Raw genomic sequence first — 19,525 nt, 5'->3', positions numbered from 1 at the left:
TTTTTTATCCAAAACAGTGGCAACAGATGAAACACAAACAAATATTTTTGATTTTCTTTCTCAAAGGCTGGACTTTTTTTTTGTGTGAACGTATTTAATACTGAGTCGGTTTACAAATAAACATCAATTGAAGATGCATACAATATGTACAACAACAAAAAAAGAATTCAAACACTCAACACTCTCATCAGAAGTTAAAACCACAGCGTTTGTGCGCTACAGAAAGAAATGACTATCAAAGTCAGGTCAACGGTCAAAGTTTAGTTTTTGTCATAACATGGCAGTGCAAAGCTCTATGTATATATACTCAACATCCATTCTTTCTGAGTCAGCACAAAGATGTTTTCGCCCAGCACTTTTAAAGACGAACACGGGAAGCTGCCAAGTTTCTCATTTGTGAAGAACAGATGACCCTGCCACAGGTGCAAAAGGACCAGTGTCACAACACGGTTACATCAATAGGACTAGCACCGAGAAATATATGAGATTCAGGAGGAAAAAGGCAAAATGCACTTTGGATGGGTCGGAAAGTGCCTCATTGGTGTTCTTTCCAAAGCAGCCGAGTCTGATAATCATGGCACGATCTGCCATCACTCTTGCTTCATAAGTCGAGCCTGTCTTTTCTGCTCGCGATATCTGATGCTCGATAGCCGGCCGTTGATGGCTTGACCGATGTCACAGTAGGAGACGTTTGGAAACTTGGTGATGACGGACTCTGCAGCAAAACAGGAAAATGACACAATACGTACATTTAAGGAACTCAAAAGTACCGATCAAAGCATTGAAAAACTCCATGAAATTCACAATAGGTGCAGGACAAAACTGTACAATATGTCCCCCCAAAAAAATAAAAATAGGACCCTCCGCAATGATAACTTTAAAAATAGTGAATCAATCCATATTCAATTCCAAGGTATGCAACTATGACTTCTTACCATATCTGACAGAAAACCCCATCTGATTTGCTTCAGTGGTGAAAGGGAAATGAGGAATTTTGTAGAGCTTGTCAGGAATCCCTTCCCTCCAAGTTCTGTCCATTGTGTTCACACATTATTCAGTTCCAAGAGCATCCAAGAGCTAAACTTGGAAGAATAAGACCTATGACATGCGTTACAATGATCCACATTTCTCTGTGACCACTTAACCAAATTGAATGGGGTTTTCTGCAAAATATAGCTAAGATGTTATATATTAGATCCTGAAGCAGCATTTAAACAGTTTAATCATATTGGAAGTTATCAATGCAAAATTCAGGTTGAATTTTTTTTTTTTTTTTTTTTTTTTTTGGGGGGGGACATACTGTACATCAAAATGTACTCTGCAATTATTTCAGGAAAAACTAGGTTCTATAATTCATGACAGTGACTTAACAAAGTGAGATTAAGATGAAATCAAAACTAGGGTAGGAGGAAGGAATATTATTCAAAGTTAAACACCTGTTTGAGTTTGACATATCAAAGAGAAAGGAGAAAGTGGTTGCAAGAATGTGCCTGTTTCATTTCCCAAGTTCTCTCCTCATAGGTACACATTCAAACTGTTGACAGAGTTCTTTCCTTAGCACTCTGTCTATTGATCACTTGACAGGGAAGAGTTGATCATTTGTCCCATTCTTGATGTTAAAGGGTGTGTTCAGTTCTGGTCCAGGTGAGGATTTAGCTTTTTACGTTTTGCGAGATATTCAGAAACCACTCTATGAGATGTCAAAGAGCATGCGATTCTAAGGGGTATCAAAAGTTTATTTGATAAAAATCGGTTTTGAAATGGCTGAGATATCCAAAAACAAGGTGAAACAAAGAGATCCTAATAAAGTTGTGGCATGTCACCTTTTATTATTATCACTTTTTTGGATATCTCAGCCATTTGAAAACCAATTTTCATCAAATAAACGTTGAATCCTTCTTAAAATTACATGCTCTTTCATATTTCATAAGAGATTTCTCATTATCTCACTTATTAATGTTCAAAACATGACTACCCACCTCACCCAGTACTGCACAGTCCCTTTAATATCCAGATGTTATAGCCAAACCTAAACACACAGACACGCACACACACATATATGACCCCCATCACATCACCCTGATAGAGCAAAAAAAAATAAAAATTTCAGACAAGAAAATGGCAGTAAAGGTGATATGGCTGAAAAGCAATAAATTTAACGTTCTATGAATCAAACCTCAGCTACACCTTATGTGTGCATTTCAAAGTCTACAAATGTTCTGAAACTTTAAACCTCTTTAGCTTTTTATAAAACATATTACTTTGAATTGACCTTGAATATCTGAGTGTGTTATCTCCTTCAAACCTGACTGCATTTAAAATTTGAAGCCCTTTTTTCCAAACTGTGTTATCTAGTTGCAGTCTTTCTTGCCTTTTTTTGTAGAATGTCTTTGGACTTAGAAAGGGACAAATTCTTTCTCAATGGAGATGCTACATACTGTACCAAAAAAAGATATAGATTTCAGTTGCTTCATCAAGCTTCGTGTTGATGGGTCTCATAGTGCATGCATTCGCATGAGAGCCCGGAGATATACAAGTGTCATTGCTTTGTGAGGACTCACTGTATATCGCATCCACTCTCTCCTGGTCCAGGGCGAGTTTCGGCTCCGCCTTGGTATCCCTGGTGCTCCGCCCACCCCGGAGGTTGCTGTTGAGGAGCGTCTCCATGGAGAAGACGTAGGGCAGCATTCGGCGAGCGAAGGCCGTCGGCTGGTCCAGCTCGTTCAGTTTCTCCCAGTCCTCGCGGTCGATGAAAACACCTGTACCAGGGTGGATCTCGACCTACAGAAGGGACAGTGCGGATGGCTAGTGATGGGTTGATTTGCTAATGCATTCAAATTCAAATTCTAATAGAAATATTCTATCCCTTGAGGAAGTGGATATGAACAACTTAATTCAACTGCTTTCACTCAATAGAAATCCACACTTGCCATCTAGTTTACAAGCAATCATAGCTATGTTCAACAAAGCCAAAAGCTTTCTGGGCGTCAAAACAATTTCCTTTAAAAAGGCAAGCATAAAATAAACATGGATTACGAAATTGGCCTATTCTTGTAATTCATCAAAATCCACATCCAAAGAGCTGTTGCAGCTCAGCAGATAAGACCGCAGATAATAAATCATGATGGCCGTGGTTCATGTCCCCATGAACCAGTGTGAACCCTTGGGCAAGGCACTCTATCCTTACTGCCTAGTCCTTTAGAAGGGACTCTAAAGCCACAGGTCCGTTAATCGTGTGCTTATAAGCATTCCATGCTTCCTTAGCAGCCACATTAAACAAAAGCAATTCTAAAGGCCACCGCAAACTATACGACTTTTTGTCGCACGTCTAAGCGATTTTGGATCTGAAATAAACAAGTGTGTTTACTCTGAGGCTATTGTGATTTATTTTGGATCCAAGGTCAGTCAGTCGTGTGACCAAAAGCCGTATAGTGTGCGGTGGCCTTAAACCATCAACATCCATGTGCTCAGCAATCAGGTGTGCAGACAAGTTTTGTAAAAGCTGTTATTTTTGCAAGGATTTCATTTTTGTAAATTTCACAAATCACTGTTAGGGCCACAAAATTAACAATGCATTAAAAATACTAATCACAAACGGAAGGGCATTGAGTGCACTTAAGACAGCCTTAGTGTCAAATCAAGAAAACAACATCTAGCAAAATTGTGTGTGACCTCTCCATTCGCGAAAATATTCTGTACACAAAAATAACAGCGTTCACACTGACTACTGCATTGTGGCAAACAAGTAGTACATATCATGACTTGAACATGCATTTTACCACTGGATGAATTCTTAAAGATTCAGTAGCATGGGGATACCATAGAGTGGGAAGATAGATATTTTCGAGAATCCTTGTAATGAATTGTGTATACCTTTATCACTGATCTCTGTGGAAAGTGTTGTGCAACATTGTGCAACATAGGAATTTAAGAGCTCTTGAAGCGCAGTAGAATATATAGACATAGTTTCTGTGCTTAACAAATTATTTATTATTATTATTATTATTATTATTATTATTATTATTAAAGTGTTGTGCAACATTGTGCAACATAGGAATTTAAGAGCTCTTGAAGCGCAGTAGAATATATAGACATAGTTTCTGTGCTTAACAAATGATTTATTATTATTATTATTATTATTATTATTATTATTATTATTATCATTATTATTATTATTATTATTATTATTATTATTATTATTATTATTATTATTATTATTATTATTATTATTATTATTATTATTATTATTATTATTATTATTATTATTATTATTATTATCATTATTATTATTAAAGTGCACACACAGCCCCAGAATCTCAACTGGAGTCGACTGTAACCGATGAGCTCACACTTTGATCACATGTTCGCAGACCAGTGCTATTCAGGTTTTTCAAATGTACCCCAGTGGGCAGCAAATGAATCGGGCCACCCATGAGTCCCCACACTACTGTGGTCTTTAACCCTGTCCTTAATAGAAATAAATGAAGTGTGAGACAGCAGAATCAACAGACAAGCAGAAAATATGCCTAGAACAACCTTAGGGTTTGGGAAATTGAACTAGCTGTGATTTTATCATCATTATCATCATTATTACCTGGCTTGGCTTCTGGCCTGGGGCTCTACGGCCTGGTGAGGATGCTGAGGTCTTCTCATTCCTTGCTGCCTTCACCCCGTTCACGGACTGATTCTCAGCCTTCACTTTCTGCCTGAACTGTACACATACAAACACACAGAAAGAATATACGCACTTATGTGCATGAAAGGCTATGATAAAAGATTTTTTCAGTCTTTATCTTGAAATATAACAATGAAAATTCTCCATAAAGAATCATGAAAGCTTTTGCTCATTGCAACACAATTTGACATTGCTTCACACTTAAATAATTATTACAAGCCGCAGTCATTCACCATCTTTTTTAAGGTAAAGGGGGAAAAAATACAAAGAAGTCTCATACAAAAGTTTGTGAATTAACCACCAGATAAAAACTTTCAGCATCGTCGTCAACGTATATTCCAAGGACAAAAAAAATAAAACTCCTATCTTAAAGGATCAATCATTACACGCTGCAGAGCTCTTAAACCGATATTCTTCTTGGCAATGTCGTAACTGTGAAATAAGTTCACAGCTTATAATGCCGCTTCATCTTCTTGCTGTGGTATCAATATATCATTGCTTTTCAAAGGAGGGCAGGAGTGAACAAATCTACTAGAAGTCAAGACACACACTCAAAGAAAAAAAAACCACTTCCATGAAAAGTCAATCAACATATTCTATCAACAGATAATGATTCTCAATTATTCTCAATTCAATCTGTTCTCAAAGACATAGTGAATATACATCACCCCATAAAAGCCATCCAACTTTTAGTCTAGCCATAACTCACCTAGAAATACTCATAGAATGTTGTATTATCCAGGAGCTCGTAACCTGGGCCCTGTTTCATAAAGCTGTTTGTAAAGTTACGAACAACCTTAGAACGACTGGTGATCAGTTCTGATGTGCTATACTTATCAGGATTTCCATAATTCAGCACAAGAACTCATCACCAGTCGTTGTTAAGTCGTTCGTAACTTTACGAACAGCTTTAAGAAACACCCCCTTTCATGCAAATTGGTAGAACCAATCAAGAGGCACAACTCACCAGTTCGGTCTCTTTCTTCAGCACATTGGAGGGTCTGACAATGTTTGCCGACTTCCTGCCCCTCCTATGGTGACCCCGCCCACTGGAAGGAGCAACGGGTCTCGCGGGCACCGGGGCGGTGGGCTGGGGTTCTATGGTGTAGCTGCCATTGCCATGCATGCCAACTCCAAGGGCTTTCAAGGCAATGGCATGGACCTTTGGGAGCTCTGGTTTGTGCAAAAACAGAATGGAACTACTCATTTAAACAGAAATGATCCTTACACACACATTTTTAAAAAAATGACAAGTTCAACATTTACCCAATTTCAATTGTATTTTATACAGAAGATATGACTTGCAAGTACTCTTTGCTGGACTCTTTATGAAAAGTTGATACTTCCTTGGTATCCAGTTCATCAAAACTCACTTCAAGGGCTGAATACACACACTGCCAGTTTGAAATGGAGTCAGTGTACATCAAACATGCATACTTACTTCAGTAAGGGCACATTATTCTACAGTATGTTTGAAATGTTTCGCTCTTGAAGTTGGTATTAAAGCATTTGTGCACCAAAAGTCTGATATTGGTTGAAAATGGACAAATTGCACATTAACAGTTTATCAACTAAATCAAAATCTTTCAGAAAGAAAAAATCCTATCTTTAATTTCCAGAGCATACTTTCTTGTTCTGGGTGAAGAAATTCAAAACAAAAACATACTACGCAGCACCTCTGCTGAGAAGCCATGGATATACATACCCCATAGAGTTTGCAAAGGTTTTTATTTTTGTGAAATTTGCGAGTAGAGTGCTATTAGCAAATTTAACAAAATGCGAAAGTATTAACTCTGATATCATCATGACTATGACATGAATGTGAATATTTCTCTCTCCACAGCTGTATTCGTCCACCACGAATTTAAATATTTGCAAAATTGAGGTGTAAATTTTCATCAATTTGTCTCCTTCGAGAAATGAAATTTGTAAGATCACAATTGCTGATCTGTAATAATTTAACAAACATGTCGGAAAAAAGGAACCACAAGACTCAAACCTGTCATCTACTGCTTTCAGGGCAGCGACACTACCACCAGGCTATCCCTGGTTGCCGGCAGTGACACGATGATTGTCGAGGGAGACAAACTGAAGAAAATTCACATCTCAACCTTCACCCCTCTGATTCCGATTGCATGTTTTAAATCAGTATGCAGAAAATTGTATGATTGACTATTGTACTATCATGAAATATGTCAGTGTGCGTATGCATGTGTGCATTGATTCACAAAGAAATGTTTTAAATCAACAATATTTTGATATTTTATGAATGAAATAGTATGGGGACAAGACTTTCATATAAGGCATAGCCTTTCTGTCTGTCTCCGAACACTTTCAAATGTATTGTATGATCGTAATGTTATACTGATGCTTATTGTGATCATTCTTTTCTCCGTTGTAGTATCGTGTTGTCAATTTTCTGTATCTTTCCTCTGTTTTTACTGAAAGTGTTGAATAAATCGCAATTGCAATCGAATATCCATGGATACAAAAATATATATATTCTCTTGCTTTCATTTGCAAAATTGTTGGGCAGTCCGGATTTGCAAAATAATTAGACCCACCAAACTGCCAAGGATGAGACAAGAATACTGGAAAGCCTGGGAGGCATTCAAATCATTGAAGCATTTTTGACCTCTGACCTTTGCAGACTTGGTGTCTCAGCAGCATGATCTCATCACGCAAACCCCGGACCTCCATGCGCAACTTCTCCAGCTCAGACAGCTCGTATTCTGGAGGATAATCGGTCTCACTCTCCTCTTCTTCCTCCTCCTCCTCCTCCTCCATCCCTGCCCCATCATCCATCATGTTCTCCAGCAGGTTGCCACGCCCATCTTCCATGATGTCATCGGTTGATTCTACATCGGAAGGAAAGAACACGTATCCATGTTCATTGCAACTGATTGACAAGTTGCCCTACATTGTTGTACATTGACGTAAAAAAGCAGCAAATTAATAACAACATGTATGTCGATGCAGAGCAATTTGTCAATCAGTTGCGATAAATTTCATTAATTTGAACATCCATTTTCACTCTCCCAATTGGCCACGGGATACAATGAAGCCGTATTGAGGTCTAGTAGACTCTGCACTGCGAGGGTTCTTTCATTAGGAAAGGTGAGGGTTTGAAACTAAGTATTAGCTATGCCCTTTAGTTTGTCACCATAAAAGCAACATATTTTATCACATATAACCTGTATACCTATGTGTATAAATGTGCACATTTAATGGTGTTTGATTTGTGTGTGTTTTAACCATAATACCCACCCCCCCCCCTAATTTTTGTTGGTGCTTCGTAATGCCCAAATATTTCAAAATGAAATTCCATGAATTTTTTCTGTGATCCTTCACATACATTTTGATACCAAATTTATGGCAACTGGACCTGCAGTATGGTTGTTAGATTACATTGACCGAACACGTCGCTGAAATTTCACTATTTCTACATATGAGTAGGTGTACAGTTTATAAACCTATGGACAAAATCAGAAACATTTCCAAATATATGTAATGCTTTCTAGAAACTATCATAACTTTCAAAAATACCACACACACACACACTCTCTCTCTCTCACAACACACGCACACACACCTACTTTTACATACACATCCACACACAGCCAAAAATGATGAAAAAATAAAGGAAAAACATCAAAAATGGAAAGCGATAAAAAACTTAAGAAATAAAAATCACAACCTATCATTTTCTTTGAGGAATTGGTAAGAAAAGACATTTGTCCAAAAAAAAAATGCTATTCCTAAAGCTTGATATTCACTTAGAAATAACCAAAGCTATGATTTCTCGCACAAATTAGCATAAACCCATTCATATAAAATAAGAGAAAAGGACTTTCATAAATATAGCCATACAGCTCTATAGATTATTTCATCTACCCTTGTGCAAAGTTTTGAGGCAATCAGACGATCCACAGCTGGATCTTGCCATAGCCATGGAAGTCAAAAGATTTTCTTCACTCCCTTTGAATTTGACTTGCGCAAGGTTGACTGTACAATGTATGTTTTGGAGAATTCCGAGCATCACAAAGTGGTGGCAAAGAACCCATATCTACTGATTGTTATCTTGATACAAATGAATGCTTGTTACGATTACCTTCCACTTCTCTCTCTGAAGACATCTCTTGGTAGGCGTTCTGTGCTGAACTGATCTTGCCCAGTTCCTCTTGGTCCTGGTCCTGGTCCTGCTCGGGGCAAGACGAGGTCGCGTTCTGTGCTTGGAGGGACTTCTTCATCCCACCCCTCCTTGGGGTCGGTGGCGACGAGTTCTCCAATCCCATCCTGGCATTCCTCCCCTTGAGACGTTTCTGCAAGAATACAAAGAGTGAATGAATAAGAAACATATTTATTTGGGATTGGTTCTTATTGTTGACATTGTGCTTAAATCATCACAGATGCATCCTTAAGTGTGGTATACACTAGATCTGATCTGTCCACAATATTCAAATTGTGCTGCTCTGGATTGTAACACACAATGACTACAACTGTGCAAGGCTCAATATAAGTGGTGGCCCATTGCAGTTGCCCTGGGCAACGAGAAATTGATGTCGGGCCACCATTTTTTCATAAAAGACATGTTTTGGTGGCTCAATCACGGCATCAAATTTCATTGTCGGGCCACCACAAGTAAAAGTTATTGTCAAGCCTTGCTGTGTCCAGGGAGGTGGGAAGAGATCTCTGTGTCAGAGTTCTGAAGTTGGAAGTGATCATGTAGCGAGCAGTGGTGGCCCTTAACCCGTCGAGGACGAGCCCCGAGTATACTCAGGCAGGTGTCTATAGGAAATGCATGTTGTAGCAAAACCAGCCTGTCCTCAATGGGTTAAAGACTACCATATGACAACAAAATTTTGCTTCTGCACCCTGATTCATCTGCAACTCCTATTTTTCCTTTTTCCTTCCTTCAAAGGCTGCATTTAGTACTGTTCACAGCATATTAAATATAGCTTTGTTATTGGCTGAAAAATTGATAAAGCAAACGATGATGATGATGAAACAATAAATGAAACAATGATGATAATAATGATAACAATAATGAAAACGTGGAATGATAACTGCAATAATCACCAACACTGTTTCTCAATCATCATTCTCTTCACAACAGTGTCACACACAAAAACAAAACAAAAAGTTGTTTCCTGACCTTTTCATCCCCGCTAGATGAACGGCAGGCGTCTGTGTCAGTCTCGTCGTCGCTCTCGTAGAGGCGTTTCTTCGGGATCCTCTTACGTTTCCCCGTCACGACGAGGTTGCTCTGCTCTTTCACGGAGGTCATCGTGTGGAGCTGTCTCTTTAACTCCACCTCCTTGTCTGCAGGAGGGCGGGGCACATGGATGCAGTAGGGCGGGACAGATGGATGTATTAGGGCGGGGCAAAAGGATGCAGAGGGAAAAGTGAGTTACCGGTAGGCAGAAGATGATAGGTAAACTTTCATTGGTCCTGTAGTTGGCAATGAGTACTGATGTGATGATGTCACAGTCTTTTGTTACCGTAAAAGTGTATATAATTTCGTACCCGGCCAGGTAAGATGAGTTTTGCATGTTTTGTAATTTTGTGGAATCAATACATCCACTACTGCAACATATGGCAAGCACAAATATTCACGTGATTTACTTTCATGCTACTGTAGTTTCTGGTTATTTGAAATGTCCGAAAATTTCAACACTGCGAAAATTTCCACTTTTACGTTAGTTTTGTACTGGTTTCAAACAAGTCATCCTTGCACAAGGCTTCTGGCAGTGCACTGGAAGCAGGATTGACAAGCATGGTTGGCAACCATTCTGTTCATACATATTTCAGGCTATGTGAGGTTGTCTAGAATCAGTTTCCACAGCGATGAATGGCTATGACATCTGTACTTCAGTACTCTATACTGTAATTACAGGGTTGTCAACCTTTTAAAAACCACAATGATTGAACAAAAAAACACCATTTATGCATAGTGAAAATCATATCCTCTGAAGGGAAAATTTACTACAATGTACGTACAAGTTGTATGTATGTATGTTAAATAAAGTTTGGGGGAAAAAGTAGTTTTCATTTCACAACATTTTCTTGTTCTTTGTGTACAAAAAAAAAAAAAAATTATTATACCTTTTTTAGTTTCAGCCTATCCAAAAGCATGTTGTATCTTAAACACATGACAAACCAAGTGAAAAAAGAGAGGGGATAAACTTACAAGGAAAAGACAGTCATTTCTGCCATGAAATTTCCCAATGACTTGGTGGGTTAGAAGTGAAATGTAATTCTGACTGTCTTCTTCATCAAGTGAAGAAATTTGGAAAGTTTTTTTTTTTTTTTCACTTGGTTTAGCAAACTCCCCTGCTTATATACAGTATACAATATGTGACTTAAATAACATCCATGCAACAAGTGTGGCTAAAATGACATTAGTATTCTTCTCTATAGCCACACACAATCAAACAATCTGCAGAAGAAATGTTATGTGTCTCATGAACAATGTTGGTGAAAGGAGGGAAAAGTTAATCAAACAAAAAAAAAACACAATTTCAAGGCAGGAAAAAAAAAATAAAATAGCGATGCTCATTATAGTTGGTCTCTCCAGTTATTCAAAACAATGGGAACAGAAAGATCTGGGAGCAATCAACTTTGACAGAGCTGTCAAACATAGAACACTTGAAACAAAACTATACTATACGAATGCAGACAAATTGTCTGAAATGAAGTCAGTTAGTATCAAACTGTACATATATATACTGTACATAGTGTACATGCAAACCAGAAACCTGTGAGGAAGAACAAAACTTGATGGGATCTGCTCTCTTTCAGTAGAAAAATATTTTGTATGACAACCAGATAGAGACTAGAGCTGAGAAACAGGGGGGGGGGGGGGTAAAGAACGGGAAGAGAAAACAACAGAAAGAGAAGGGAAGAAGCAGGAGATATCACAAGAAAAACACATCTATGAAAACAGAGTAGATATGAAGATAGCAAACAAGGAGGAAACAGGACCTATCAACCATCATGGACAAAAGAAAAGATGAAAAAGGAAAAACAAAAGACAAGAGAGGTACAGAAAGAAAAAGATAGGAGAAAGGAGAGATAGTGGAAGAAAAGAACAGAAAATGGATAAAGGGAAAAGCAATCAAAGAGGAGTTATAATGCTTAGTCCTTTTGGTTACCTTGGATTGCTATACTCATTCCACTTGTATGCTTGTAATCAGACAAGACTATATAAGCAGGGTTTCTCTGACCAATAATCACAGAAGAGTGCATGGATACAGAGTCCTATCAATCACACTGTTCACTTGTACTGTATACTGACGTACACTGTGAGCTTAGATTATCAAATCACTGTGCACAATGCATTCATTCACTGCATCAGTAATTCATATTTCACATACAATTTTGTATTATTATGTATGCACTGAAAGGAAACAGACCCATGCATTCATGTGGCAAAGTATTAGGCCATGTAGTCAAACACAGAGAAAAAAAGAAACAACTGGACCCAAAACCTGGGCTCTGACAGGCATGCATGTATACAGGAAGCAGCCAGAGCATGTATGTTTCCTGGAACATGTAACAACACACTCACATGAAAATCACAAGCCTAGAAATGGCAGAAAACATGAAGCTATGACATGCAAAACAAAGGAATACTGTACTACAATGTATTTACAATATGCTGAAAACATATAATGCAGCACACATAACAAGTACTGTATGCAATGCGCACGGCACCTTCCAAGAAATGTACCCTGCATCAGCCGAACGATGTCCATCAACACTGAGGCACAATGGAAGTAAACATGTACTGCAACTTTTGGCATAACAATATAAGAACACACAATGTACAGAAGCATGAGAGCCAACCATGAATCAGGTGATCTAATCCTGTTCTTGATTACTTAAAACAAAATTACCTCTCTTCATAGACAGGTCGATAGCATCCATATTCTCTGCAAATGTCCTTACAGCATGCAATTTGTTATTGCCTGGGGAGATGATAGTCTATATCACTGATGAACTATATTGGATGCAATATATACAAAAGTAGAGCCACAAGAATACATGAGCAAGCCACAAGAGCACAATGACATGCTCATGTGTATATGATCTCTTGCTCTACTCACAATACCACAAGCCACGCATGGTGTAGACAGCAAGGGGAGGGGAGGGGGTATAGAAACAGACCTGCCTCTGCTTCTACATTGTTGACTCACTCAATCTCTTTTCTGTGTGGAGAGTGCATATGATAATATGCATTCATATGTCCCGCCTAGCTGGCAGACATATATTTCTGGCATGTGTATCAGCAAAGGAGAGAGAGAGCTATAGGAGAAAATAGAAGCCATTCACTGTGCACCAAGTCCAGCAGATCATACACAACAATATTTTGACGCTACCTGCACATTGAACAATAAGGAGATATGCTCGGCACAGTGCAGAATTATGCAAGAATCCTATTGCTACAAGTATGTCCTTTTGTCAAAACATTCTTTCCGAGTTCCTTTTGGCCCGACTCTCTCCACGGCCAGCCTGTATGGTATTCACACCTGGACATAAGCAGTGCTCCTTTTGATCAACTCCAGTATGCACATTCTTTGAAGGCACAAGTTGTAATAAACCACAGCTGTGGAGGATATGCATTTAAAACTGTCCAGGCATAATCATGTACAGTGTAGTGTGTTTGTGCCACAAACAATTTACCCTCGCAGGTAACTCTATGTTAAAAATTGCCCCTGCACATTAGTACATCCTGCTTCACATACACTGTAGCTTACTTTTCTTCTCACCTCCCTGCTGAGTGCTTCTAACCATCAAGAATACAGTACATACATCCCATGAATGTCTACTTCAAATTTATCCAATGTAGATGTAAAGCATACGGCATATGAGAGTCATACATAGTTTTGGAAGGTGTGTTGTGTGTGTATATTGGCTGCACGTATTTCTGCACAGTAAGGAATTATGAGTATGCAAATTGTAAATTTCTTCACATAATACGTTCTATGCTAAAATAGGTCTATTTTTTATACAATTTAGTGTTCTCATCTGAATTGGTAGGCCCGATACTATCTCAACATTGTACATTAAAATGTTCACCCGCTTAACCTACAAGGGAAAAGATACATCCGTTTAACAAATTGGCTAAAAATAAGGGATCTTGTGCTAACGTTCTAGTATGTGCATGCAGGTATACCTGTATCATATTTAAAAAGATATTCATTTGTTTCTAATTAGATCCAGATGATGGAAGACCCACAAAGCCATTAAGTTCTCATTTACAGGTCTAGACGATATATGTTATTCAAACTCTGTGGTAACCAACTACAATGAAGACTCAAAGCAAGCTACAAATATGTAGGTTCAAAAGGCCGGTATAAAGTTGCTATATGTACAATATCATGTAGATCAAAGTTACAACTGTACACTGTCAACTGTGCATGTACACACAAATTGTACAGTGATACACTGCACCAATTAATACTGTCTCCACTGCTTACAATTCTCCTGGTTGTATTAAAAGTCATATGCTGTGCACAGCACTGCTGAGCCAAAAATACCAGGTACAATGTGCTAATTTGAACCATGCAGACCCAGTATAATTTGACAGTACATCACAGTCTCTTAGAGACAACTTTTTAGGACATGTATGTAAAATACAAGTATGTACAAAACTACCTCCAATAAATTCAAACATATAACAAGTTGTACAGCAAAGTATTTCAGCCTTCTCAGATATCACACCAGCCTTCTACTAAATGACAGTTATTGCATTTAAAAAAATATATACATATATGAATTTCAGATGTCAGCTGTTCAATGGACAAAGCTTCCTTTACTCTCTAAAAAATATCGAGTGAAAATTTTCACTCTAAAAAGAGTGAATACAAAAAAGAGTGAATTTCGAGTGAAATTGGAGTGAATTTTGAGTGAAAATGCTCATTTTCACTCATTTTGGAGTGACGTCAGGGATCACTCCAAAATGGAGTGATCCCTGACGTCACTCCAAAATGAGTGAAAATGAGCATTTTCACTCAAAATTCACTCCAATTTCACTCGAAATTCACTCTTTTTTTGTATTCACTCTTTTTAGAGTGAAAATTTTCACTCGATTTTTTTTAGAGAGTAACATACGATGTCCATTTAGCCATGACAAAATATTACAACTGTATTTGTTTCCTGTAGTTCACACCAATTATCCTGGTTAATTATGTTTTGGGAGAAAAAATATATATATATAAATGCTCCCATTTAACCACGGCTATTGTAATTACTCAAATCTAAAAGCACAAAATGGTATTGAAACTATCTTGTAATTACAAAAATTGTAACTACCAGTGACAATAACAATGAAACATGAAATCCAAGGCTTAATCCCACCAGAGATATACAGTACTGTACACTTGTACATTGTAATTATGCCTGTCAAACATATTGTGCACTGTGAGCTACAAACATGCAATGTTGTACATAATAGTCATTATGGAGTACATGTAGGCCCTACATGTAAACATTGATGTCACTTGTGTGTCTAGAACCAAATCATGCAAGTCTGGAATTTGGCAAATTGATTGATTATAATGCTTAGCAGCCATTATACTGTGTGCTCTGACTTTCAAGCACATCTTATTTGATCTTAATACCACATAGCAAATAATAATTACACCATTTCCAAAGGTAATACTTGATACAGTGCATTTAGAAGTGCTAGTATACCCACTCAATATGATTGTACCGGTATAATGAATTACTATACGTGCACGTAATCCAAGCACCCATACTTTGAAAGAAAGTATAGATCTACACATAATTTATATCTAGACGGGCCTACAGTTGTACATATCGAGATATACGTACATTGCACATTGTAGGCCTCCCTAAAATATGCACTAGTTAGTGAACTCAAAAACACTCAAAACCTGACAAGTAGCGTAAAGATCACAGGTTCCAAATAATTCACATTTAACCATCCCATGAAGCGTGCATCTTGCATCAGTCAAAAGACACCCCCCCCCCCTAAAAAAAAAATAATAATAATAATAAAAATGTAGGCCTACCTTTTACCAACTTATGTTAATGTACAGAGTTCCCTGTGCACACTGCTTAAGTTATAATCACATGTAGTAAGATTTATCCATACAGTAGTAATGCAGTATTAACATTAACACAAGATGTAATTTGCTAACAAGTTTGTTTCAACAATACAGAAACATTACCGGTACCACATTTATTCTACAGTTTCTGTGCAACCTACAAAATAAACCTATAAAACAAGATGCTACACTAGTCTAGATTTAAGGAGGTATAATAGAACTTTATATCTGTCTTGTAACATTGATAATTTCTTTCCGCTGTTAACTGTCTGAAGACATGTACGTTGTGCTTTGGAGGTACACTACTACACTAGAGCTAGACTTTGACTGGTTTATAGTACTATCAATAGGTACGGTACTCATGCAATTAAGTTTAATAAACTGTTGCATCAAACAAAAGATTTTTCTAGTTGTGTAGGCTCATAACAATAACTGTAACAGGAAATGTAAACAAAGATCTCTTGACCCAAATGAGATGTAAACCACATGCCTGAAAATCTTTTCATCATGGCATCATGCTACTGCAGTAAACAAAAATGCATCCACCTCTATGCAGTAGATATGCCTCTATCATAATCATGCAACACCGGTACAATCCAAAATTTGTACACTGCAATTGGGCAAATCTTTTGATTACAACTCTCATTTTGCATAATGATATTCTGGTGTACAAGGTAGTACTTGCCAGGACCTAGGTGGACCAAGGGTGGACCAGGTCCTATTTCTACAAGTACTTCTACTTCTATAGCCTGAATTGTTTGCCTGCAAGTTGAGGTACCTGTGGTAGGCCTATACATGTAAGATGTACCGTATGTATGGCCCTCCTCCTCATCCAATTCAGTGTCTGTGGTCTCGCTGCACTCCCACACAGCAAACATCCCCTTCCAAATCTGATAGTACAAAGAGATCTACAATTGTAGGCCCATCTATTTCAACTTCATATGTTGTTAGAGCCTAAACATTACAATCCATCTCACTAGACACAATTAAGAGACCTGAATAATCCTGAGCATGCAGCTAGAGCTGCAGAGTGGAAAACTTAATGTTGGGTCTAAGAACTGTAATGATACCTACAACTGTAAGTCTAATTTTCTACAAGTGAATTCATATTGTTATTTCCAGTACATGGCATGCCCAATACATTATGTAACTTCTCTGTTTATGGGTGAGTTAACCCTCCGTTGAAGACGAAATGACACATTTCGGGAACAGCACATAGAGCTCTAGAGTCCAGACCAATCGTGTGGCTCCCAACAAAATTGAGCGAAGAGAAGGTAAGGTCAGACTGATAATTACATGCATTCATTCACCGTGCGGTTATCGCGCACAACAAGCATAGACTTACTACGCATACAAACATTGACAACACACGTGCTGATTTCAGTCAACGGATGGAACATATGTTTCTTTGCCGTGCATTCTGAAACTAAAAGAGCTCCCAAATTTTCTACAAAGATACTAAGAGCACCAGATGTGAAGTGTACTCTACCAGATAAATGTAGTACATACCACACTGGTCTTTTGTTATCAGGATAGAGTAGGGAAGTGTAAATCAGGCCCTAAAGGAGCTATCTCTCACCGCTCGTTTGCAGAATTTTCGCCTCTCCCATAGGCCATCCACCGGGCGGAGGTTTTTTCCTACCCTGGCCTTCTCTCCACTCGATGAGATACATTTCCGGTGTATAACCAAGAATCCACTCGCTCTTCACCACGCTATATGAGCCTGCGTCAGCCTCATTCGTCCACTCAACAAGAGCATATTTCTTCATTTTAGTAAATTCTTCTGATAACTACCAGAGGAAGAAGATGATACTTTCTTTCTGGGACATTAAAGGGAGGTCCAATCACAACCGTGGACATAATAGACTTTTAGCGCGTAAGCCAATGGAGACTAAGTAAGTTGTGCGGATATATCCGCGCGAAGCCTATGTAGTTCTCATCTATTTACACCAATTTTAGCGAGATGTGTTTTTTACCCACTCAAATTCAACTTTAGAGCAGTACCTGAAAATCTCGTTGGTAATCAATAGCAAGTGAGGTCAATTTTTGGTAACATTTTATACATTAAGAAGTTTTAATCTCATTCTGGCTGGCCTTCGACATTCATCCGCGACGAGTGAGTACGAATATATTCTGTGATGGTGAGAGAAACATATTCATCGGCAACTCTAATGCAATAAAAGTACAAGAAGATCTCAAAGAAGCACAACACTGACACATTTCCCGTTGATTATACATAGTTTACCCTAGGGTAAAATGCATAATTTTACGTTCATTTCCACGGAAATGCCGGCAGCTTACCCTCGATATACCACGTTCCGTATACGGCGCTGTGGTAAAAGCCGAAACTGCTTGCAGCCAGGACTACGCCATGTTTTTATAGCAGTGTTGGAACTGATCGCATCACAAGCATAACACAGAGATCAAAAACATAGCACAGATCGAGAGCTTGCTGTTGCCTGCGACCGATTCCGCCAGGGAAGCGCACATCGAGATAGAAAGGTTGCTTCACCCGTATGAAATGTCAAATTATGCACTGATTGACGGTTGTCTGTCATGAAATCACAAAATTTTCATGGTCGGTTGTTTTAGTTCAAATAAAAATTGTATCTTCGCAAAATAGTAATAATCTATTCATTATCTTTAAAAATAATAATATGTTGCTTGTATTCATTTACGGATTAATACACATCTGACTTGGTGGGGCGAGGAAACAATTATCTTGAGATAATTATTTAAAAAAAGATAAAACCTTAATTAATCTCGCAAAATGTTTGCCACGTGTTTGCTATGAAAAGAACAAGCTGGGCATTAAAAGGGGGCTCGGGTCTTTTCTCAGAAGAATTCCAAGAAAACTAGCAGTTAAAAAATATGACAACATTGAAGGTGCATGTTTATATAACCAATTTGGCAAAGGACGATGGAAGAAACAAAAATATTTGTCCACAAGGCACCTGTTTTGAAAACGTAAGGTGTGCTGTTTTTCTTCCTTTTTTTGAAGAGAAATAGAAGAGAAGAGAGAGAAAAAATGGGACCCTATTAAAAAATAATATGCCCCAAAACGTGAGATACCGATCTTATGTGAACTGACCCGCCGAATAACCAAGGAGACGTTATCAAATGTAATATTCCCAACAGACTCACTATAATTATATAGCATATGTCTGAATATTGTTAAAGAGTAAATTGATTAAAGTAATCATGCTTGAGCGAAACAAAATGAACATCATCGGCAAAACAAAATAAAAAATCATGAGGCCAAATAGGGCCTAGGCTTGATATATTACTTTTATCACAAATGATAATCATTATAAAAGCATCAGAATTATCATTACGGTACCGCAATCATACCATTCAAACTTATCATCGTAGATAGGTCACCAACAGTTAATTTGATTGACTCTAGCGTCATGTGAGTAATAAGTACAGACTCAAAATAAAATGGTAAACTGAGAAAATCATATCAACACAATCATGGGACAGTATAATTGCAAACATCAATATCATGTAATGAAGTGACGATAAAGTAATGACGATAAATAGTGTGATGATTAATGACAGCAACAATGATAATGATGAAATTATAATGGTAATGTTTATTATATTAGAAGGAGAAGAAGAAGGTTCATAACCATTATTGTTATTCTCGTTAAATAGTAATAACGATAATGATAATAATGATATCATTATTATTATTATCATTATTATTACTACTACTACTGCTACTATTTTCTTCATTGACATTAGTATTGTGATTTTTATCATAAAACACTTC

General features: G+C 37.8%; 1 protein-coding gene across 1 annotated transcript; it reads right to left on the bottom strand.

Annotated features, from left to right (window-relative positions):
- Positions 1-200: 200 nt before the first annotated feature.
- Positions 201-17,519, bottom strand: LOC139738529 (uncharacterized). The gene is made up of 8 exons (XM_071649152.1): positions 17,330-17,519; positions 9,831-9,997; positions 8,787-8,997; positions 7,318-7,533; positions 5,643-5,848; positions 4,595-4,711; positions 2,562-2,781; positions 201-715 (listed from the first exon to the last, which is right to left on the bottom strand). Exons 1-8 carry the CDS (start codon positions 17,517-17,519, stop codon positions 591-593), a joined length of 1,452 nt encoding a protein of 483 aa, XP_071505253.1. The 3' UTR covers positions 201-590.
- Positions 17,520-19,525: the final 2,006 nt, after the last annotated feature.

The sequence above is a fragment of the Diadema antillarum genome, unplaced genomic scaffold (assembly GCF_040938485.1).
Source record: "Diadema antillarum isolate AM-2024a unplaced genomic scaffold, OU_Dant_1.0 seq00000752_RagTag, whole genome shotgun sequence".
NCBI classification, from domain to species: domain Eukaryota; kingdom Metazoa; phylum Echinodermata; class Echinoidea; order Diadematoida; family Diadematidae; genus Diadema; species Diadema antillarum.
Note: the sequence above shows the minus strand (reverse complement) of the source record. Positions and strands in the feature narration are given on the sequence as shown.

Coding starts and splice junctions, on each gene's coding strand:
- LOC139738529 (XM_071649152.1), bottom strand. CDS start 17,519: ATGAAGAAATATGCTCTTGTTGAGTGGACGAATGAGGCTGACGCAGGC. Junction 9,998..17,329: donor GAAAATTCTGCAAACGAGCG/GTGAGAGATAGC, acceptor GCCCTCCTGCAG/ACAAGGAGGTGGAGTTAAAG. Junction 716..2,561: donor GAGAGTGGATGCGATATACA/GTGAGTCCTCAC, acceptor GTTTTGCTGCAG/AGTCCGTCATCACCAAGTTT.